Source organism: Mus pahari, chromosome 2 (genome assembly GCF_900095145.1).
Source record: "Mus pahari chromosome 2, PAHARI_EIJ_v1.1, whole genome shotgun sequence".
In the NCBI taxonomy this organism is placed as follows: Eukaryota; Metazoa; Chordata; class Mammalia; order Rodentia; family Muridae; genus Mus; species Mus pahari.
In genome coordinates this window covers 141043584-141068120 of record NC_034591.1, presented here as the reverse complement: position 1 = coordinate 141068120, position 24537 = coordinate 141043584, and the positions used below count along the sequence as shown (strand labels likewise).

At 44.3% G+C, this 24537-nt stretch overlaps 1 protein-coding gene across 6 annotated transcripts in view; it reads right to left on the bottom strand.

Moving 5' to 3' along the window:
- The window catches only part of Ano2 (anoctamin 2), a 339560-nt gene that overhangs the window by 68934 nt on the left and 246089 nt on the right, over positions 1-24537 (bottom strand). For all 6 annotated transcript variants that reach the window (XM_021190379.1, XM_021190380.1, XM_021190381.1 and 3 more), the window contains 2 exons: positions 6335-6409; positions 11-206 (listed from right to left, as the gene is read on the bottom strand). In XM_021190379.1, the coding sequence (XP_021046038.1) occupies positions 11-206; positions 6335-6409 (271 nt within the window). The remainder of the gene's footprint in view (positions 1-10; positions 207-6334; positions 6410-24537) is intronic.

Genomic DNA, 24537 nt, shown 5'->3' with positions numbered 1-24537 from the left:
GACACAGTACCGATTTTGGTAAGCCACTTGGCCACAGCACCATAGATCTCATCCAAGATGAGGATGACCACAAGGTTGATGATGACTGCTGTTGCAGTCACTGTCACCCGGACATTGGAGCGTGTGGCCTTGTTGAGAGACAGGGCAGCCGCAGTTGTGATCCGATATACAATGACCCCAAAGACAATGGAGAACGTCAGGGCGATCTGTTCAGAGAAGACAGGAGAAGGGAGGCAATTACTAAGCAGGAAATCCTATCAGCAGTCAACTATTGGGCACCTACTGTTTGCTCACATCCACTGTTAGCCAGTTCTCGTTACGGAGTGAGCAACAGAGGCCCTGCAAAGTCACTGAGGTCTGATAGAGCATTCTGAGTGTTTAAGCATTTTTCAAGGCAGAGCATCTCCAGCTTTTATCAGCTCCCAGTAGACTGAATCACACTACACAAATAAAGACAAGAATCCTGGACACTGTGGAGTATAAAACGGATCCTGTGATTTCCTTCACTCTCCCTACTGTGGCGACAAGAGGCCCTCCTGCTGCACCATATTAACAGGTGTGAGAATGTTAAGCGCTGCATAAAGACAGCTGCTGAGGAGAAGCAGCACAAGAACTGCTCCATCAGGGAACAGTGTGGAGGGAGTGAACTTCAAGGTGGACCATCCACTAAATGAAATGGGGTGCCACTGAAGATGCTTGAGCTGAGAAGGGATGAGTTCCAGCTGGATCGATGAGAGGTAAAGGTTGAGCACAGGAGAGGGATAAAAAGATCAATCTTGAGTGGTGTTTGCACGGGATGGGGTGAGCAAAAGCACTGAGTTCTCACCCAGGCATCTTGGAATCAAAGGCACAGATTCTAGTTTGATGTACAAATCTCTTGCTACTTTGTCCCAAGGAGGCGACCCAGGCCCTGCATCTCCATGGTCCATATTCCCTCTTCTAGAACCTAAGAACTAGGGATTCTCCTAGACCTACATACCAGCCTTTTCCCGTGTCCCCTCTACTGTTCCTCTCCCCACCTCAGCCAAGGAAGGGCAGTTCCCAAGAAACACCAGGATACTGTGAGCAAGAGTTCTTAATCAAGGCTCAGCAAGGGGCAGAAGCAGGGAGGCCTCTGTCATTAGCTGGCCCCATCCTGCCCTGGGCCACAGGAGCAAATCTGAATTGGCTTCAGTCAAAGAAGTCATGTTTCATCCTTGCTGTCAATGAGACGGTTCAGGTACTGGTTGGCCTCCAGGATAGAAGGGATGGGACACTGGCTGTTTAAAACATGGAATGAGGAAAGGGCAGGTGGAAATTTCCCCTGGTACACAAAATAATGTTGGAGAAGACAGGAGGGAAAGAAGAATTACAGGGAGGGTGGGGAAGAGAGTGGACAGAGGGCCGGGAACAGTACTTTGTAGGCAGTGAGAAAGATCCTCTGGTGGACTGAGAATGAGCTACAGATGTGACAGCATATGCACCCATGCAGACCTCTGGGGTGCCAGCGTGCTAAAGCCTGGGGTGCTAGCGAGAGACTGGGCTGCCTAGCCTGGTATGCTTTATACATGTTAGCATTTGTCCTGTGGACCGTGTAAGAAAGGCAGGGCAGGCAGAGGTCTTTTATGGTCAAGGGAAAGTGTTTCAATGTGTGCGTGTGCGTGTGTTTGCAAGGATGACAGAAGAGAAGATTCTCCACTGGAGGCCACTCTTTGGGTAGGAATGCAGCAGCCGCACCAGCCTGCAGGACAAGGGAAGGATAACCGTTTTGAGTGGGGAACCTGGACATGACATCACACCGTTCCATCGATGTAGATGATTCACTTCCTGGTCCTCTGGGACTGACACTGCCTGACAGTCAGAGCCTAGAAAATGTGGTGTGAGATTCTCTTCCTTCCCCCACTCAAATACCTTCCACAGTGATGACTGGTGAGGGGCGTATTGATGAGGTGACAAAGGCTGGGTATGGAGGACAAGCTAGTGCATGTGCGTGCGTGTGTGTGTGTGTGTGTGTGTGTGTGTTTGTGTGTGTGTGTTTGTGTGCGTGTGTGTTTGTGTGCGTGTGTGTTTGTGTGCGTGTGCATGTGCGTGTGCATGTGTGTGTGCGTGTGCATGTGTGTGTGTGTGTATATGTGTGTTTGTGTGCGTGTGTGTGTGTGTTCATTTGGTTTGGTGTAGGGAGAAGACTAGGGGAAAATGCCAAGAGTTTCTGTTATTTTATAGTCATAGGGGAGGCAGGGGGAAGGGATCCTCTCCTGGGCTTCTCTGAGGCCAGGATGCTAAGTTCAAAAGGAGAGAGTATAGTGTAGTTCATGGCCCTAGGGGCTGCATCAGTTGGGAGCTGGAATGAGACACAGAATCTCAGCACAGCTCCAGATCCTGATGCACAATTCATACAGTGAAAGGATTCCTAGTCAAAGTCAGAGATACGTTGTTCTCATCTGGTCTTCCAACAGTGTCACCTCTGTCTGACACCATCCTTAGCCTCTGCTTATTCTTGGCAACCTTACGTCACACTGGTCTTAGTTTTCTACCCCATGGTAGAAACCAGGTTCTGAACTTCAGCTGGGCTTTCCTGAAACATCTCTAGATCCACAGAGCTTCCAGGTTGCTCAAGCTTAGAGAACGCCAACCTGACTCCACACCTGGCTACTTATGGACACAGCAGCAGGCATGGAGAAAGGAAGGTCTTTGCTCTTGGCCACAAGCTCTGTATTATCCATCCCCTAGGACTTGGTGTAAATGAAAGAATCGTAACACTTAGGGATCATCTACCTACATTAGTTTCCAGGCATAAAGAAAGTGGAGTCAAAGCATCAGCAACCTGATTGGCCCAAGGTTTGGAGGGCACAACGCTGAGGCGAGGTGACAACGGATAACGATGACATCTTCAACATCACCTCCCCACTGAATCTTCTCTATGTCACTGTTCAAATCACATCTTCACTTGAGCTAATCCTTACTGCTTCCATCCCTCCTGTAAATGAGGTTTCATGACAATGCATGGCTGGACCCTGCCATGTGGAGCCATGCCCACGTTCCCATCCTGACATTAGATCTCAGGTCTCTTGCCATTAACTCCAATGCCATTTCTGCCATTTGTGGTTAAGTTGTTGACTTTGAAGGTATTCAGGTCAAGGCTCTCTCTGATAAGCTGTCCTGTAAGGACTGCATTGCAACGCATCGTGCTCTGGGTCTATCTCCACCACTAGGATAAAGGAGCTTGGTCACGTGCCATAGTCTATGGCTAATGCTATTCCATAGCACTGCTCCCTAAATGGAACCAGCTTGCTAAATAACTGCAGCAGCCTCCTGCTTGACTCTCTTGCCCCCCACACTCACCTTCTTTACGGGCATTTCTCACAACAGCCAAAGGCACTCTTCTGCACATCAGATCATGAAACTCCTCTGCAAACCCTTCCTTAGGGAGCCCATCCCTTGCTCTGCCCCTGGCTCCCTACTGCCTCCCTGACTGTATCTCTTGGCCTCAACCACATTGCTGTTCTTCTTCTCACTGGGCATCCTACCAGGCACTACCTACTGTAGCCTGGAGTCCTTTCCTCATTTTTCCTTCGGACTCCAAAATATCAACGTGGCTGCTTCTTTCTCCTATTACAGACCCTTGCTAAAATCTTAACGAGACCTCCTTATTTAACTTATTTAATAGATGCATTTGTGATGTTTGCGATTTTAAATTTCATTTTATTGGGAACATGCCAAGCATTCCATTACACACAATGAACACACAAACACATACACACACACACACACACACACACACACACAGAGAGAGAGAGAGAGAGAGAGAGAGAGAGAGAGAGAGAGAGAGAGAGAGAGAGAGATGTAAAAACAAACTCCAGTGTACCCTGCCTGCCTCACTTCAAACTCATGATCTCTCATCATCCAGGCTTTTCCCTCAATCCTGACAGGTTACTCTTGGCTGACATTCATTTCCTTCTTTGCCTGAGCTATTCTGTTACCTAAGAATATGCCATTGAACAAGCCACCTAGGCCTCTTTTGGGTCACCAGCACTGATCTGTATGCTGATTAACTTGCTCATTTTCATGGCTATGTGGTCCTTAGCTGTGTAAATAGATCTTGGTTTATTTATCCATTCTCGTGGGGATAGGCGTGTGGGCTGTTAGCAGTTTGGGGCTATTATAAACAGAGCTTCATGGGCTTTTCTGTATCTGTGCGCTGTGTGTGCATGTAAGGTTTTCTAGGGCAGGCATCTTGGCATGGGTTTTCAGGGCTGTGGGCTTTAAGTCTTGGTTTTACTAAGTGATGCCAGAATGTTTCTAAAGGCATCTTTAAATAATTTCTTAAATGAACTCCCACCAGCCTTGTACAAGTTTCTTTTGATCTAGACCTTTCCCAACACTTGTTATTCACAGACTTCTTAATAGCTAGTTGTATGTTGAGTGCATATGGGGTTTCACCATGGTTTAAATTAGAATTTCCGTGAATACTAATGAGATAGTTGGGTCTTCTCTGGTAGGCTTACTGGCCATTGGAGTCCCTCTTTTGTAAAGTAATCAATAAAGGCAGTTTATTAAGTTTGGAGTGAATTGTGTTATTTCTTGTGTTTGTAGTTTTTTTTTTATATATACACTTAGGAACCAGTTTTGGTGAGTTAGTTTTTGTGAACACAGCCTGCCTCAATGCTTACTTTCACCCTTCCGGCTTCTCACAAAACCACCCTAGCCCAGGCCTTGCCTAGATGGGAAAATGTCCTTAAAGTGAAAGCAGCATTAGTTAGTGCAGAGGTACCTGCTCCATCAAACCTATGTTTCCTCTCGACTTCAGCCCGGGGTTATTCCTCTCCCAGCAGCCTCTGAATGCCTTAACGGGACTAGAAAATATAATGATCCAGTTTTTTCCACTAAATTCAGCAAAGTGGATATTATAAAATTCTTTTATTATTTGTTTACTTTGCAGATGTTTTATAATACTTTTATTTTCAGTCCAGGCTGGTCTTGAACTCAAAATCCTCCTGTCTCAGCCTCCCAAGTAGTCGGGTTACAGGTATGGGCCACCACTGTATCTCATCTAAAAACTCTTTTCTCATTATTATTTTCCTTCCTTCTCTGTTTTGGTGCCTAAGAACAGCATTAAGCACACAGTTGCATTCATTAAATACTTCCTGAGTGAAGAATAAGCTCTCCAACAGCGATACGCACCTCGTGGGAGGCCCCAAAGCACTAAATCGATTAAACTTTCTATCATCACATAGAACACATCACAGCTCGCTGCACCCTTGAATAACTTGTCATGCCTTGGGCTTGTTTGGCAGCAAGAGGAAAACAAATTTAGATTGCTAAGCTTTCACAACTCTTCACTTTGTCTTCAGAGGAACTGAGTCCTGATGATGTCTAGGCCAGCTAAGAACATTTACGTTTTGGCCAAGGTCTCCTTACATAGCCCAGGCTAGCCTCAAATTTGAAATCCCCTTGATTCTGTCTCCAGAATGCTGGCATTTCAAGAATGTGACACCAGATCTGGCCCCGGTTTAAACTTCCTGTCCCCATTAGTTAGGATGCCAATATTAATGAAGACAATAAGCTCTAGCCAGGTCAGGAATAAATCTTCCAGTGAGTTCAGAAAATGATGATGATTCTTGAAGTTTTTAAAAATCAAATAATCCCCTCCTCTGCAATGCATGTGTCATCCTGCCAAGGAACCAAGTGTTAGACCCACAGTCTTCTTGGCAACACAAGGCCTCACAGTCAAGAGGGACTGATGTTAGTGACTTAACGTGATCCACTGAGGACCTTTGCTGAGGTCTTCTAGCTTAAGGTGCTAATCTGACTCCACCACAAACCAATCTCAGGCTCTTCCCTCGACTTTTTCCAACACTGCCAACATCATCAAGTCCCAAAATAAAGAAACAAGTAAATAAAACACAAAGCTTTCACAATCACAGGGAAGTAAAGAAAAAGAAAGTGCGGCATCCACAGAGACAATGAAGACTGTGAGCCCGGCTGGCTCTCCTCTGCAGCTTCCAGACACTGTTAGCATTCGAGAGGAGCACTCTCAACTCAATAAGGCCACCACACACACACACACACACACACACACACACACACACCACAGTTATGCAGCCAGCTCCTCTGTACTATACCTTCAAGTTCTTGGTCTGGCCAAGAACATATCCCTCTTGCAGGACACTCAGGACACTGTAACTTATATACAGTGACCTCAGTATTGGGAAAATTCTTTCTCCATCATTCCGTACTGTGTCCTTGCTTTTGTCAGCTCCTTATTATTCCACAGCATTAGAAAAAAAGCCCACCTTACACTCACTACAGGATCAAAATGCACAGTCCCAGGCAGGTGGTCCCTCAAAGAACTTACCATGAACAAGATGGAGGCGAAGTTCATCAAGTATCCTGGGAAACGGTCTTTCCAAGTAAGTTTATCTTCATCATCCTGAGGTGAAACAGGAGAAAGAGACAATCAGAAGGCACAAAGAACAGATATTCATCTGTTCCTATTTTCACATAAATTTGCATGCCAGCCATTTGCTGCTTTATGGCGATTTCTGTAGTCACTGATGTCATCTTATTCTCAATATCAACAGTAGCCCTCTTAATTTTGATTGACAGCACACACCTCAAATCCCAGGACTCAGGATGCTGAGGCAAGAGGATCGTGACTTTGAGCCAAGCTTGGGGTACACAGAGAGGCTGTGAATCATAGCCCTGAAGATGTTTAGAATTGAGACAACAGCTCTGGCAACCACAAAAGACCCTGAAGACCATCTGCAGCTATGTTTGCAAAGTGCAGAGAAAACAGCCAAGAGCATGGTGTTCGCCTGCAGGGAGCCACTCATCAATGCATGCAACAAGTCAGACTCAAACTTAGCTCTGCAGGACCCCAGCCCCTGCTCCTTTCCTTTCCATCTCATGCTGGTCTCAGAACAGACCTGATTTGGCTCTAGCAACAGTGCCATCTAGCCTCGAAAAGCTTGTACTGTAGGCTGAGCATCTCAGCCTACAGCTTCCTTCCAGCATCTTTTGTGTGCCTACAGCAGTGCCAGACACAATGAAGAGACTGAAGAAAGTCCTTCCGATCGATCATTGTCCTTGAGGGTTCACAGCCTAGAGTAATAGTGACAGCCCAGCCACTTTTAAAAGGTGAAGAATCACCCATCAGCTCGGGAGTGAGGGCTAACTAGGGAGGGAGCTATGGGGGTTGTAAGGAGAGGAAGGACTTGTCTTGTGCGTTTGGACCAAGAATAGGGTTGAGCTGGCGTGAGGGGCAATGCTAAAATGATCCTATGATTGGGGTCACTTAGTTCTTAGCACTTTCACTTACAGATGATGTATATAAGTCATTTTACTTCAGTTTTCATAATGCCCAGAGAATGTGGTCTCAGACTCCCAGTCTAACAAGCTTTGCCTCACACTATAAGAGCAAACTCAGTTCTAGACAGTGACCATTCTGAAGAGCGAAGACTCACATAAACCTGTTTCCCATCAGACTGGAATAAGATTCACTCACATTCTCCCAAGTGAAGCCGAACAGAAAGAGGGTGTGGGACGCCTTCTTTCCATCTATACTCCGGGTTCACCATGGTTTTCCTATAGTACCCTGAAAATATTTTCCTCTATGATATTGACAAGGAAGTCTCAAGATAGGCTTTGGATGACACTGCTCCTAAAAGAAAAGTGGACTCACGGAGGGGCTCTGTCTGTAGGCTTCCCTGCTGCAGCTAAGAGCTTGATAAACACACTTGGGTCCAGTCCACTCATCAGACCCAGGACACAGAGAGGAGAGAGCTCAGAGTGTAAAGACCTCCAGGACCACAGAGACCCGGAGGCAAAGATAAGTTGCACAAAGAAGATAGTTTTCACTCTTTTACTCGAAAGGAGACAACAGAAGAGCATTGAGTGAGATGTGCTCTAAGGAGAAAAGCATTCATTTTTTGACAGAGATAGCCTTGTGTTTATTGGAAGATCACCCCTTCCATGTTTATGGTGATGGGGTTTTGTTTGGAAGGCACACATCCGAGCATGCACATAGTTCTTACGTTCAGACCTTATCCAAACAGGAAGCTGAGAGGAAAGTCAAGATTACACGCTGTCCTCCAAACTACAGCAAAAACGTTTTAGAAATGAGGTCTCTTTACATAGCCCAGGTTGGCCTTGGATTCATAATCCTCCTGCCTCAGCCTCCTGACTGTGCCATTTACCTGGCATGAAGCAGTTTTTAATGATAGGAGCTCAGCACTAATAAAAGAAGCCAAGGAAATTCTGCCATTCACTGGTCCATGCAAGGTGTGAAGATTCATTGTAGAAGGCTAGCCACTTCCTAAAAGTCACATGACCAGTGTGTGGCACAGCCAAAAGAGAACTAGAATTGGAACCAGAACATGTGACCTTCCCTGCACTTCTGGTGTGTGTGTGTGTGTGTGTGTGTGTGTGTGTGTCTGTGTGTGTCTGTGTGTGTCTGTGTGTGTCTGTGTGTCTGTGTGTGTGTGTGTGTGTAGGCCATGGGACAACTTCTGGTGCTCTTCACCTTTTTATTAGGATAGGGTCTCTCACTGGCTTAGAACTCACCATGTAGGTTAAACCAGTGGGCCACCAAGCCCCAGAGACTCTTATACCTCCCTATCCTCCAGTATTGATATATAAATGTACCACCATGCCTGTTTTATTTTGTTGTTGTTGTTATTTCAAAATAAAAATATGGGTTCTGGGACTGAACTTGGATCCCCCATATATAGAGAGCAAGTGCTTTACAGACTGAGCCATCTCCACAGCCACACAGCAGGTTCTCTACTGTAAAATAATCATATCTCTTATATGTAAAGCAGTTGTAGACATCACACTAAATTAGCATGTTTTTTGAAAAAGCCCATTTAAGAGCATTGCAGGCATACCGGGAGAACTCTTAGACTCTTCTACCTGTAACATGGGGATAAACAAAGCCAGTCTCACCTAAGTGGCAGAGATATTGTGAGGGTCACATGAGTGAATGCATGGGACAGAGCTTTAGGAACTGTATGGCGCATACAAAGGTGAGCTCTAATTAGCTTTGATTACATCAAAAGCAGGTAACTATGGGGCACTTAGCTAATGTTGCTATTGTTCAGACACCAGCCTAGCTGTCATCTGTTCTTATGTCTTTGTCTCTGTTGTCTGTGTTTGTGTTCCTGGACTATTGTTCCCACATGTAGATCTGTGTCCAACAAGTAGGACAGTAATGTCCACATAGAACTTCATACAAGTCCCCTTCTGGAAAACTGGGTACTAAGAAATGAAATCACTTAGAAAATAATAGGTGAGAATATTATTTTAATAAGTCCCTTGGAAGAAAGGGACTTTTAAAAATTGGCAATTGTCCTCGTGTTTTTTACATATTAATATAGTAAAATTCACCTTTACTAAAATGCAGTTCTGCACATTTCGATGACCCTCTGCAGTCATGTATGTACGATCACAACATAAATCAAAATAGGAAGTGATTTTATCACGTTTCCACATTCTCCTCCTTTGTCTGTGAACTCTGTCCCCAACCCCCAGAACTTGAAAAGTCTGTTTAACATCCCTCTACTTTAGGGTCCTATGGAATGTCAGTCTACTGCAGTGTCTAGCTCTTCCTGAGTGTGGCCTCTTCGCCTCGGCACGGCTCACCCTCTGCAGTCATGTATGTACTCACCCTTGCTGTTGCCTAGCTCAGTCGTTTGCCCCTTTCACTGACGGATGGTCTGTTTCACCATACAGATTTTAGTCCATTTGCCCCCTCACTGCCCTAGGGAATGTTTGGATGGCTTCCAGCTGGGAACAATTAGGAATGATGCCCTTCCAAAATCTGTATACCCATTTGGATACAAATAAAAGAAATTTTCATGTCACTTGAGAAAATATCAAAGGAATGATTTGCTTGGTCATACTATAGGCTTATGAGTGACTTTATAAGAAGCCCCCAAACTGCTTCTAAAGTGTCTGATGTACCTCCCATCAATAGCATGTGAGAGCACATTTCTGTTTTTAACTAAATATCCTTTAGAATAGGTTTTTATGTTTTTGGATTTATAAAAAGCTTCAAAGACAGTACAGAAAACAGTATATATCTTGCATTCAGTTTCTCATGGAAGTTCAGTACATTTTTCACAATTCATAGACTAATATCATGCAATATTACGAACTAAAACTTCATATTCTATTTGTACTGTCACAGTACAATGCCTACCTCCAGGTCCAAGGTTGCAGCTAAGGTATCACATCCTGTTTGGTCATTCCCCCTGCCTTAGATGGTTTATCAAAGCCTCTCAGACTTTGCTTGCTGTTGATGGATTGGTCAGCTTTGAGATGTGCTAGTCAAGTTCTTTGTAGAGGGACCCACAACATGATTCTGTTTAAACTTTGTCTAGAGTTATGTTTGAGGGAGGTAGACCAGAAGTCAAGGATCATTTTTATCATATTTATCATATTTTTTCAAGAATATAGACCATGATATGCCCTGTCTTTTATGATGGTAACCCTAATTTCTTGGTAGGATTTTCTGGGGTATGCTAGATATCTCTACTAGAAGCTTTCTTTCCCCACTTTCTGTTCTGTGCTCTTTAGAAGGAGGTACCCATCACTACCTTTGAAAGTATGGAATTATACTTTCATCTTTGAGTGAGCAATATGTACAGACACATATATGTTTTTAATATATACTTTTAATAACTATAGGAGGATATACCCAATCTTTCTCCAACTCTAAAAAAAAAATTATAAAACACAAAAGAATGGAGATGACAAATGCCAAGCCATCAGTAAGCATCGTGCTCAGCTTAGACTTGGCTTTGGCCTTCAAAGAAAACAGGATGTTGGCCTCTTCCCTTCTCTTCCTTCCAGGACGCCTACAAAGAACAGAGGCCAGGCAGCAGCGACATCTGGGCTCATCTGCCTCCTCACCTGCTGACTACAAACATGGGAATGGACTGGTTTTGTTAGAAAAGTCATATATCAAGCCTGTGTTCCTACAAATTTGGGGACAGTATCAAAAAGAGGGAAAGGAATCCAATAGACTTAGAAACTCAATACTTGGTGAGTCTCATCCTGTGCCTGCCTCTGTTTTAACTGAGCAATTTTGGGTATTGTTATTGTTCAGTTTCTTTGAACACAATTACAGCTTCCTCTGTGGGACAAGTAGAAAATTTGTCCTACTGGGCATTCAAGGAGAATGTCAATGGTGCATACAGCAGTCTTTGGAGAATGGCAAGTTCCATGTAGAGAGACTCATGAGCTGTGTCTCTTCTACTCAGTATGATGACTGCATATCTGACTAGACTGAAGATACAAAGAAAAATGCACTTTTTTTTCATCCACAAGAAACCCTGACTTGGGAGGAAACAAATGAGAAAGATGGACACAAATTATGGCCTGGGTAAAAGATATGCAGAATGCCATGGAAACAGAAGACTGGACAATTTATTTGTTATTAAAGGCTGATCTTTTCTCAGACAAAAATGATGAGGATATTCCAGAGAAAGCATTAGACCATGTGTTCTAGTTTGTCTTCTCGTACTGTGACAAAACTCCATGACCATGAGCAACCTGGGGAGCAGAGGGTATATTCCAGCTTACAGCCTATAGTCTATCATAAAGGAAAGCCAGGGCAGGAACTGAAGCAGAGGCTATGGAGGAACACTGCTTACTGGCTTGCTCTCTCTGGCTTGTTCAGCCTGCTTTCTTCTCCCCAAGACCAACCTGCCCCACTCGCAGTGGTTTGGGCTCTCTCACATCAATCATTAATCAAGAAAATATCTTAATATGCCTGCCAAAAGGCCAATATGATGGAGGCATTTTCTCAATTGAAGTTCTTTCTGTCTTGTGAGATGACCCTGGCTTGTGCCAGGTTGAAAAAAAAATGCCAGTACCACATGTTCAAAGGCACTGAGCTATTATAGCTTTCATGATCATGGGATGGGTCCGAGTAATAAGAGGTAGGATATGTAGACAGAATCATTAACTCAGGAAAAGGAAAAGGTCAACTCAAGTGCCAGCACACCATGCATGTCTCGCTACCACAGAGAGAGCCAGAGGTCAGAACAGAATGGCTACTTGCAAGCAGCAGGTAGTCTCTGACCTAAGGCTGGGTAGCAAAGACTTATGGAGCAGTCAGAGTGTTGTCCTCTCATCATAGCCTGTAGTTCAAGGAGAGAAGCAAAGCAATGTCTCTGAGGACAGCCAGCTCCCCAGGCCTATGGCCTATAGCAGGCAAGTCTTTCTGCTCTGCTCTTTAGAAAGCCACTGCTGGCTCACTCTTCCATAATGAAGGGTTGCTTCTTCATTTTAAACTCTAAATAATGCTTAGAGGCCTTTAAACTGTAATTCAGTTTTTGACACCATACAGAATTTATTCGGATGGTATTAGTATTAAAAGCAACTTTCATTGCCTTCGCTTCTGTGTGTTATTAGAAGAGAGGAATCGAGGCTCCCTCCATCTATCATCTTTAAGCCATTTCCTCCTCTGCCTATAAAATCCTCTCATTCAAAGTACCTACTGTTCACCTGTACAACCCTAGCGGTGGTTGTCAGCTGGACTGCCATCTTCCCTTCCTGCCATATCACAAACAACTCAGACCAACAAACACTAAAAAAAGTGGCGCTGCCTATGCAAAATCTGCCATCATTAATGTTCTTACTGTCAACCTCACTGGCTAGTTCACTGGACCAGAGTCTGTATAGATAGTGCTGCTTCCCAGAACTCTTTAGGACCACCAAGCATAGTGGCACACAGCTGTAATCTCAGCACTGAGAAGGGAAGGAAGGAAGATTAGGAGATCTTTGGCTATATATTGAGTTCAAGGTCAGCCTGAACTAAAGGGACTCTGTCTCCAAAAACTCAACAAACAAACAAACAAAGAACAACAAAAACTCTTCAGTTCCTCCTTGTCTTCCAGCCTTTCAACCACCCTCCTCTAAATAACAACTTGTTTTCTGGTTGTTTGCTGATCCATTGAGCACCAATCATCATCCTTTTGCTTCAGCTATACACAGATCTACACACGTGCTTCTGATCCTCATCTTCCAACTGCCCATGGCGGAGGGTTGTGAAGTTGGTTCACAACAGTGGAAGTAGATAAAGACTACTGCACACCCCTGGAGTAAGCTGCCAACATTGCCACATCCACCTTACATCCTGGCCAGACTTCTCAGTCTTCGTTTGTGGTCATTTCTAAGCTGCTTCCCCTGTCTAAATCCTCAAGAACACACTGAAGTCAAGAATGCCATTTAAGAACCTTGCCTTCTCCCTTGGTAGTCCAAACATCCAATTGTCCTTCCTCTTGACTTCAGCTCTTCCTATCTTGTTTGGGTGTTTAGGACTTAATTCTTGTGTGTGTGTGTGTGTGTGTGTGTGTGTGTGTGTGTGTGTGTGTGTGTGTGTATTCATGTGCTTGTGGGTGGGTATATGGTTGTGTATGTATGACACTAATGAGTACACATGGAGTTCACCTACACAAGTCCATGAGGAAGTTAATATCAGGTATCTTTTTTTCTCTATTGCTTCCATCTTATTTTTGAGACAGGCTCTCTCATAGGACCTTGAGCTCACTGCTTACTGGCCGGCCAGCAGGCCCCTGGGATGTACTTAGCTCTTGTCCCTCATTACTGGAGTCATAGACACTCACTTTTTATATACCTGGCTTTCACGTGGCTTCTGGGGATATGAATTCAGATCCTGTCTTTGCACAGCAATCACTTTATTTGTACCCACCTAGGCCTGAAGTTCACCTCCCCCTCCAAGAGCTTTGCTCCTTTATGCTGAATCTCTGTTTGCAGACTTCAGTGCACACTTTCTGAATCATAGGCAGAACTTGTTGAAACAGGTCTATGACAACCCTACCCCTGCCACAGTCTAACTCTGTTGGTCTAGAATAGAATCTGAGAATTCCCAGGTCCAGTAAGCTTTCATGTGAGCCTAGTCGTGGTACTGGTGCTGCTGGCCAGGAGGCTACACTGAGATAGCCACTCTCCTTAAACCAGTTCCTTTCTGCCAGGTATTGCTGTTCAACTTGCAAACACACCAGATATAGGAGTCCCCATTTAAATCACGTATGCTGTGGCTGGCAACCATCCAAGGGCCTTGGACACACCCCATTTAATCTTGCTAGATACCTTAAAGTTACCATTTTGGTCCCCATGTTCTAGAGGGAACTGAAGAGTCTAGAAAATGAGGGAACTAGTCCACGAGCAAAGTAGAGCTCTGGAATGCAATGTGCTCGAATCTAGCACCCTCCCATCTGTACCTTTTCCCACCTAATGCTGGTCCTGTCATCACAAATGTACATAAACCTAGGACATTAGAAGGGACAGATACTATTAAATCCAGGGAAGGAGGTTCAAGAGGGGATTTAGATCATCTTAAATAAGTTAAGAGTTGTAAATCATCCATGAGAGTTTAACAACAATTACCTGAAAAGAGATGGAATAAAGAAAAAAAAACACATATATGCAAAATGAAATATTTCAGCCATTAGAAAGAATTAAATTCTATTGCATGTTAAATGGGTAAACAGGGAGGACTTTGTGATAAGTCACATATGCCTGGCACAGAAAAGCAAATGCCACATGACCTCACTCTTATATGAAATATAAAAACAAACGAACCAACAACCATTGTTCTTATAGCATACTGGAGAAAGAGAGGTGACTCGGTAGTTAAAAGCACTTGCTGCTCTTCCAGAGGACCTAGGTTCAAATCTTAGCACTCATGTCAGGCAACTCACAACCACCTATAACTGCAGCTTTAAAGGACCCGAGGCCTTCTTCCAGCCTCTACATACACACACACACACACACACACACACACACACACACATACACACACAGTAAGTTTTTTCAAAACGAAAATAGAAGATACAAGAATGGATAAGTAAAGGCTAGGAAGGACTTGGTCACTGGGTACCATGTTACAGATAGATAAGCACATACATGTCCAACTAATGTGTCTCCCATCACATTAGCAGACCTTGTCTCTAAAGGTAAACCTAAGAACACCACCCTCATGGTCCCTTTCTGTGTAATAGGCTAACAGGATATGGCCGAGACACGATGACAGTTTTCTGAGGCCTGTACTCCATGGGAATAAGATCACACTTCATTCTCCTTGCTTCAAGGGCATCTCGTTTGCCCTGGTTCCTTGTCTTAGGGTTTCTTGTTATTGTAGTAGGTGGAGTCTTCTTTAAGTCTGGAACTGCCTCACTGATTCTCTCTAACCAGAGACAACACCATGTGGAAGCAGGTGTTGGAGAGGGATTGGGAATTGAGTAGATTTTCTGAATGAACCGACTTAGCAATGACTTTGGTAAACCATGTTAGTTGAATTACATGACCAGAGGGAGCTGCTCCCAGGTGAGAAGCCTCATGGAAGAATAGGCTTGGGAGATGGACTTAAAGAGGGGTTCAGTGGATGACTGAGCACATGTATCTGTGTTCAAACAAGAGTTATATATCAGAGGTTTGCTTCAATGTTCTCATCAATGTCACCAATGTTGACTAGGTCCCTCTCCTTAGGTTCTTGTGCCAGATGCTCACATATACATATACATATACATATACATATACATATACATATACATATACATATACATATACATATACATATACATATACATATACATATACATATATATATATATACTTCTTTCACATGGCTGGTTGGAGGAGAACAGAAAGCATAGGAAACTTGGAGGAAGATGCATTGAAACAAGGTGAAACATTGGGAGGAGAGGGAGACTGTAGAGAAACACAGGATAGAAATCCAGAAAAAAATGAACCAGCTCCTACCTAGCCTTCGGAAGCAGGCAAAGGGGGACATCTTAATACGATACAGTCAAAGGTTCGGGGCTAAGACATTTCACACTGTGTGTATCAATGGTCCTGCATGTGTGGGACACCTTGGTGTAATCTCAGGTAGAAATGAACAATTCAGGCAGCCACCACCATCAGTCCCACCATTCACAGAGTGTTCATTTCAGAGGGGAGAGGAAGACGCCAGTTGCTTTCACTGAGACAATGAATGTCACAGACTGTTGAGCATTATCCTGACCTGTGGATTCACCATACCTCGGCTCTCCATACAGTTAGAGAGAAGCAGAGAAAAAGCAGTGGTGAGGCTCAGAGCTGGGCCAGTAGTGTTAAAAGAGGCCTTAAGGTTTGAGGAAAGCATTGTTCTCTTCACCCCCTTCACATCACTCTCTCTTTCTCATTCTTTGATAGCGCTGGGAATCTCATCAGCCTAGTTAGCAAGACCATGGCACCCCGAGTCCACCGCAAGGAACTCTGGTCCACAGCCTTCTATCTGGATTCAGTTCCTGACTCAAGTACTTATTGACTGCAAAACTTTAGATACATGAAAAACTTCTCTACAATTCCACTTTCTCCTCTGTAAAAAAGAAATTGAAAAGAGTCGTCAATAATAAAAGATGCTTTGAAGCAAAAAAGAGGTCATGCATGGAATTGGCATCTGTCTGTGTCTGGAACACAGAATCCAACCCTTGTCATCTCCTCACCTCCCTTTCCAACCATTCTCCCTCCTCTCTTCTCTTCCCATCTCTCCCTCCTCTCTTCTCTTCCCATCTCTCCCTCCTCTCCCTCTCTTCTATTCCCATCTCTCCCTCCTCTCTTTTTATCCCTTGCTCTCTTTTGACTCTTCCTTCTTCTCCCGTCTTACCTTCACCCACTTGGAAACCAGATCTTAATAACTGTCATTGTAGTAGGTGGAGTCTTCTGGAAGCCTGGAAGTGCCTCACTGATTCTCTCCAGTCAGAGCTAACACCCTGTGGGGAGGGTTGGGAATTGTGTAGAGTTTCTGAGTGAACTGACTTGGCAATGACTTTGGTAAGCCATGTTAGTTAAATTGCATGACCAATGGGACCAGATGAGAAGCCCCATGGAAGGATTGCGAAATGGACTTACAGAGGGGATTGGGTGGATGACCACTGTGACAAGGAAAGCCAAGTTCAGTGTGGTCTGTACTTCTTACAGCACCAATTTGGGGTTCTCCCTCAAGTTCCAAAGCCACACAATTATCTATGTAACATCATTTCATCACCTGGACTTGGTCCCCACCATCTAAGCCCAGAATACCTCTTTAGGGACCAATGAGGTCTTGTCCCTTATCATCATAGATTCCTCCCAAAGCTTTCAGAGACAGAATCTTCTTTGGACAGGGTTTCAATTTCTTAGGGGACTCTTTGGCAAAGGAACTAGAGGCAGTCTCGTGGCACAGCACCTAAGTCCACAGGCATGCCTAAAGTCTGGGACAAAACACAGTGTAATTTGTGGCTAGAGTGGAAAACATTATCTGTTCCTCTCACTGCTCAGTTTTCCCAGAAGACACAGAAAACCACTCTCTGAGGTCCTGCTCATTTCCACTGGCTCCCCAGAGAGTGGGTTGTTTCAGTGTCTGTCTCTCAAGCTAGCTGCCTGTTCCTCCTGAGGGCTAGCACTAGGATAAGTTCCCCTTTCTCCATTCCCCTAATGCCAGCTGCTCTGCCAGGTACCCTGCCTAGACTCTGACTGCAGACAGCTTCACCCCACACACTCCAAGGGAGAGATTTTGCAACAGTGGCCACATGAGTCCCAGAAGGGTCCTCATGTGAGGGCAAGGGTCAGGAAAGTCTTTGCACTTCTCCAGGCTTTGTCTATAAAAAGGATAAAATTAGCTAAAGCCATTGGTTAAAAAAACAAACAAACAAAAAAGCAAAAACCAAAACAAACAAAAAAACCCTTTCTGAATACAATACATAGGAGACTTGAATATACAACCTTATCTGGAAGAGCATACAAGCACCATGAGCTTGGGATACATCTGAAGTCTGTGTGAAGGACAGCTTCAAGCATCAGTATGCTCTGAGATCGGGCTGACCTCTAGTCAATCTCTTCCTCCGCAGTCTCTCCCTTACCCTGGCCCATTGGCTTCATTCCCATCCTCTGAACTTACCAGACTGACCTCCACCTTGAGACTTCAATGGAGCCCCTTTGTCCACCTTTCTCTTTTCTGGACCTCACAAAAAGAGTTTCACAGCCCTCTAGTCCACCCCTTGCCTTTACTATCCTGCATCATGATCTACATCACACCATTACCTACAGCTTTCTTGTTTATCTCTGGTCTGTTTTCCTCTACATCCCTGGGAAGTAAGATGCCCGTGAATACAATCCATTGCTGGTCACAAGTATTTAGATTATGCGGATCCATGGAATTCATTTGCATAGGTGGTTGGATGCATGGATGTCAGTCTGAAAACAATCATTTTGTTCCTTTTAGTTCCACTCAGTGCTCATAAGCTGACAATTGAGTATTAAGCCATTGGATAGATCAATTCTAATTTCATATCAGAACAGAACAGTTGGCAAAACCTCTTCAACGCTTGTTAGAGTGCATATCAGTGTCAGTTCTGTGTAGATGCTATGGAAGATTTTAAAAGAAATGACATATAAGATACTCATAGTGGTCTGTCAAAATTTGACGATAAATGGCCAACTATATGTCCCACAGACAATGTAGACATGGTAGCTTTTCTTACAGTGTAGTGAAGAGGCATAGCTTTCAGCATTGCCTGGCCATATTCTGCTACACTCTTGCTTTTATACAGGCAGGAAGGACATAGCTGTCCTGCACTGTGAACATCTTTGCAACATTGACTCTGAAGAGTCTCTTGGCCCCTTAGGTCATGGGATTCTGGTTCTCAGTCTAATCTCCAGCTTCATGTGCCCCCTTTCTTCCCTTACATTCGAGCCACGGATTGGAGAATTGATTGGCAGAACCTTTGTTTGTAGATTTGGAATTCTCATGAAGGCTCTGTGTGATGACATGAACAGAAAACATCCTCTCCTTGCCTCAGAGGATTGGTCCCTTGGTCTCCAGCTGGCAGCATTCTTTTGGGATATTGTGAAAATAGGACTAACTGGAGGAAGTCGGACACTGGAGGGAGGAAAAGGTGGACCTTGAAGCTTATAGGCCGCCCTTCCCACCCTGGTTCTGTTTCCTCATCTTCCCAGATGTGAGCACGCTCCTCCCATCACAGCATCAGCTGCTCCTGCTGCCAGGACTTCCCTGTCACTACAGACAACAAGCATTCAAACCATGAGTCAAAACAAATGCTAATAGCCTCTTTAAGTCATTTTATCTCAGCAATAGAAAAGCAACTAATATAGACAACTAGTACCTAGAACTGGGGTCACTGGTGTGATAAATCTGATCAGTCAGCTTTGGAATTGTGAAAATGAAAATTTGCCTGAAAGGGGAGTGCATCGAATCAGAACCTCTAGGGCATCTGGAGTGGGGGTGGGGCGGGAGTCCACTTAGTAAAGCCCTCTCCAAGGTTCAGCTGTGAAGAATGAGGAGGCTCCTTCTGCCACTGTCCCAAACAACCAAACTATAGCTTGAGCAGAAAGCAATCTTTGTAACATTTAGGTGGCTCTGTTTCACAGGCATGCAGGATACAAGAAGAGCAATGAAATTCCAGAAAGCTCCAGAAAAACCACTTTGTCGGGTGATGTGCAGCAGGTTCAGTTTTCTTGTATGTCGCTCCTGAATAGGCTGTGCATGAAGCTATAAAGTCTGAATTACATGAGACTCCAGGATACTGGAGATGCCATAAATGTGTGGCATTTACTGAGGGAAGGTGCTGATATTGAGCAGAGAGAAGACACAGCTATGACACATCAATAGATCTGGAAGGGCAGTGCCACCTAAGCCTGTTAGAGTCCCGATAATGCCATCATGAGCCCCAGATACTGAACATGAAGCTATAGGATTTAGCATTTGTCCTGATGAGTTTTAACTCTGCTTTGTCCCAACATGTGTTGTTGCCTTCCTGTTCCTTCTTTCAGAATGAGAATGTTTACTCTGTGACATTATATATTAGAAGTATGATAACTTTTATTGTTTTTTTTTTTTTTCTTTATTTACATTTCAAATGCTATCCCGAAAGATTCCCATACCCCTCCCCCCACCTCTGTTCCCCTACCCACCCACTCCCACTACTTGGCCCAGGCCTTGCCTTGTGCTAGGTCATATGGAGTTTGGGAGACCAAGGAGCCTCTATTCCCACTGTTGGCCGATTAGGTCATCTTCTGCTACAAATGCAGCTAGAAACACAAACCCAGGGGGTACTAGTTAGTTCCTGTTGTTGTTCCACCTACAGGGTTGCAGCCCCCTTCAGGTACTTGGGTACTTTCTCTAGTTCCTGCATTGGGGGCCCTGTGTTCCATCCAGTAGCTGGCTGTGATCATCCATTTCGGTGTTTACCAGGCACTGGCGTAGCCTCACAAGAGGCCACTATATCAGGGACCTTTCAGCAGTATCTTGCCGGCATGAGCATGAGCATTAGTATCTAGGTTTGGTGGCTGATGATGGGATGGACTCCGAATGGGGTCCTCTCTGGACAGTCCATCCCTTCATCCCAGCTCCAAACTTTGTCGCTGTACCTATAATTTTTNATGGGAGTTATGTTCCTCATTCTAAGGAGGAATGAAGTATCCACAAATGTTCATCCATCTTGATTTTCTTCTGTTTTCCATAATGTGTCTTGGATATTCCAAGTTTCTGGGCTAATATCCGCTTATCAGTGAGTACATATCTAGTGACTTCTTTTGTGATTGGGTTACCTCACTAAGGATGATATCCTCCAAATACAAACTTTTATTGTTTTACTTAACGGGTTTACATCTAAGAATTTGCTTGAGTCTCCTAGAAGACTTCAAACTTTCAACACTGTTGGAACAGTAAGACTATGAGGATTTTCAAGTTAGACTGCATGTGTTTTGTGTTATAAGACGGCCTTGAACGTATGGAGCTGGAAGCACAATGTGATGCTGCGAATGTGAAATATCCCTCATAGGTCCATGTGTTTGAACCTTCAGTAGGTGGAGCCTGCAGGAACTGAGACATTGTGAGGAAGCCTCCTCTATTTCCTACAGCTCAGGTGAGTGTAAGCTCCCACCTCCCACAGTGGTGAGACACTCCTGCTCCCGTTCCTCTCTTGCCATGATGGACTGTATCCCTTCAAACTGTGAGCCAAAAATAACCCATTTCTCCCTTAAGTTGATTTTTCAGGTTTGGTGTCACAGTAATGAGGGAGGTAGCCAGTAGACTTCCTCACTCTTGTCTTCTTCATGTTCAGTAAATAAGGAAAGCTGGTTCCAGGTTTCTGTCTGAATCTGTCCCCTCTATCCCCTTTATAAACCTTTTGTGTTTCATGATGAGTCCCCTAAAGGATTGCCCACATCCAACTACGCTTGGGGTCTTAGAAAGGGAGATTATGAGTCATGGCAAATGGGAAGAAGTGAGAGACAGATGTAACATTCCTCAGATGCCCAGACCTCAGAGAAGCTAGGTGACCTTTGTATGAGGCCGAGGCTAGAATGGAATCCAAGGATGATGTCATTGGAGCTCACATAAATTCACCGTTAAGAATCACTTGATGGTGGTAAAAATACAAAAATTGTGCCCATTGCCCCAGATCTACTAACTTAAAATCTTGGGGGTAAATACTTCTATATTTGAAAATGCTTTGCAAGCAGCAGTTATGCTCAGCCCACTTAGGAAAGTGTTGCTCTTCAAGACCCATCCCCCACTTGATGCTTTTGTTCAAGGGCCTATGTTCCTGTGGCTTGTCCCTATGTGAACAAATCCTCCAAGAGAAGTTCCCAAGTTCCCAGCACATAGCACTTGGAGACAATCCCCTCATGCACAAGATGTCAACACAGACTCTATCATGTCAGCAGCAATGTTGGCCAAGTCAACTTGCCAGCTGGCTTCTGTTCCTTCCCCTTCCCCTCCTTTCCCTCTGCCTTCCAACTGATTTCAGGATTAGAGCAAATACTGCTTATTCTAGAGTCCAGCAGCGTGGTCCATGCTAATTTGATTGCCATGATGGTATGTAGAGTAAGATATGAGGTGAAGTAAAGACTGGCACATGACACCATCAGCAACACTGGGGACCCTGGAGGAGGCACAGTCCCATTTAACACACTCAGAGAAGACTTAGTGCCTAATTATTATACTTAACATATTCAGTTGCCTTGCATACATAAATACAGGGAGTTTTAGAAGTCCCCCACTACACATGAAGCACCTCAACAGGTTCCATTAGATCTTTTACCAATACTTTTACTCTGTGCTTTTATTCAACAGCCATGGTGCCAGGTTTTGCAGAATGGAAGAAAAAAAAAACCCTCACACTTCAACTGCTGTGAATTTTTATGTGAAGGTTGTGCCCTTCGAAACCAATTGCAAGTGCAGATGAATAAATCATGAGTCTCGCCATCACCCGTGTGTTCTGGTCAGAAGCCTAACTGAGGATTGTTCAGTGTTGTGGTCACACTGTCTGTCAGCTCCTGCTTCAACCCACGAATAGAGCCATCACGGTCACTCCATGATGCTGTTCACATGCATCTCAAATAGTGCTTGTTTTTTTAAAGTAGGACAACAGAAGGAACTATTTTCAGCAACATGTAGCAATAGTTAACCGGCACAAGAGGGCCTGCAATTAGACTGCATGGTGGTGTCTGATAGCACTAACTACCCTGCAGTGCTTTTTTCAGAGTCTAACAGTGGCTAGTTATTCTCCCACATTAAAAGTGAGGTGTCTGAGGAAATAAAACAGGACTCCAACATGGAAATTAGGTTCAACAGGGGAAGTACACCCTAGACCTTCACCAAACAAGAGCACCCACCATGTGAGGAACCTCCTCCACAGTGTACTGAAAGTAAAATACCCCCTAAGCTAACTCCAGTATGGCCCAGAAACACACACTACTCTAACAGAAGCTGACTAGTAGCCAGTTTTGACATTAACAATGGTAAAAGTCAGTCAATAACTCCCACCTCCTACATGAACTGCAGGCAAAATGTGGTCAGCCCTGACCCTCATACCTTTTCTTTGGGTTCAAGTTCTCCCTGACCAGCATTTTCTCTATGCCTCTAAGATAGAGACATCCTAGAAGATGCCTATGGGGAAGTGGAAGAAGAAGAATATGTCCATTTCCAGCCTGGAAAGTAAGAAACATAGAAGTCCAAATGGAGCAGGAAGAGATGTCTGATCTGTGAAATGTCCAGGCAGTCTCTGCTCAGCTTCGTCCTTTTTCATCATTGCACACATGGGCCCCAGAATGAGGCATTTCACACAGAACATCACACATGCAAGTCTTTTCAAGGGTAGGTGGGTTATATGAACTCTCACCCATTTCTGCAAGTGATTATTTATTCACTGTCCACTGTGGGAAGGAAGAGGTCCAGACCCCTACCCTGTACTATGGACTGAAGAACCCTCTGCACTGCTGAAGCCCTGTTCATGCTATACATCCATAACCATCAGACCCTATCAAGAACCCCAGTTTATGTGCAAAGGCATTCATTTCAGAAAGCTCAAGATAAACAGCAGGCTTTCTGATGGCTCCAATACAGGGGCACCCCTTGTCCAGACAATGGTAAGTGGTTTGACTTTTATGAGTACTTGCTGTGTTTCAGGGACTGTGTGACAGTCTTTGTTCCCAAGTTTCTGTGTCATGAAAGAGATAGACACCTCACTACAAAGTTCCAGTGCAGTGGAACAGTTGCTGTGGTATTCTGGAACTAAGAACGCCCCATTGTTATGTCTTCAGAAAATATTTAGGATCATCCATGAGTGTTCCCAGGCATGTGTGTCACACAAACCAATGCTGCAAGAAAGAGAGACAAGAGTACACAGAACACTGATTCTGTCCAGCAAGGTAGAGGACCATGGCTGATTGCACTGCTATCCATCTACCCATCCATTCATCCATTCATCCATTCATCCATTCATCTGCCTACCCATCTAGCACCTATCATCCACCCACTGTCCATTCATCAATCCATCTACCATTCATCCATCCATCCATCCATCCATCCATCCATCCATCTACCATCTATCCATCCATCATCCATTCATCTGCCTACCCATCCACCATCATCCATCCATTCACTGTCCATTCATCCATCTACCATTCATCCATCCATCTACCAATCCATCCAGCCACCATCTATCCATCCATCCATCAATCCATCCTCCATCCACCATCCACCATTCATCCATCCACCATCCATCCATCCATCCATCCATCCATCCATCCATCCATATCTCAGTGCCTCCATCATTCACTGTGTACTGCCTGACTTAGAGTAATTGTTCAGGATATTCTTTACTCTGAATCACAATGGTAGCTTTCTGAAGTAGGAAGTATTAGTTTTACTTTATATAGAAGGAAATTAAAACCCACAAAGATAGTTACTTGGCCAGTAATACAATGGAAATAGCTGACCTTGGACTTAATACCAATCTAAATAATCCCAATTTAAAAAAATTCTCATTCTGCACACTGTGTTCTTCAATAAACTGGATTTTTAAAACACCGATAGATATCCCCCCCACAGAGTCTCAGTCTCTCTCTCTCTCTCTCTCTCTCTCTCTCTCTCTCTCTCTCTCTCCTCTCCTGTGTGTGTGTGTGTGCTTGTATGCGTGTGTGTGTGTAGCTATGAACGTGTAGCTATGCCTTTGTACACTTGGAGGCCATAGGAAGATACAGGGT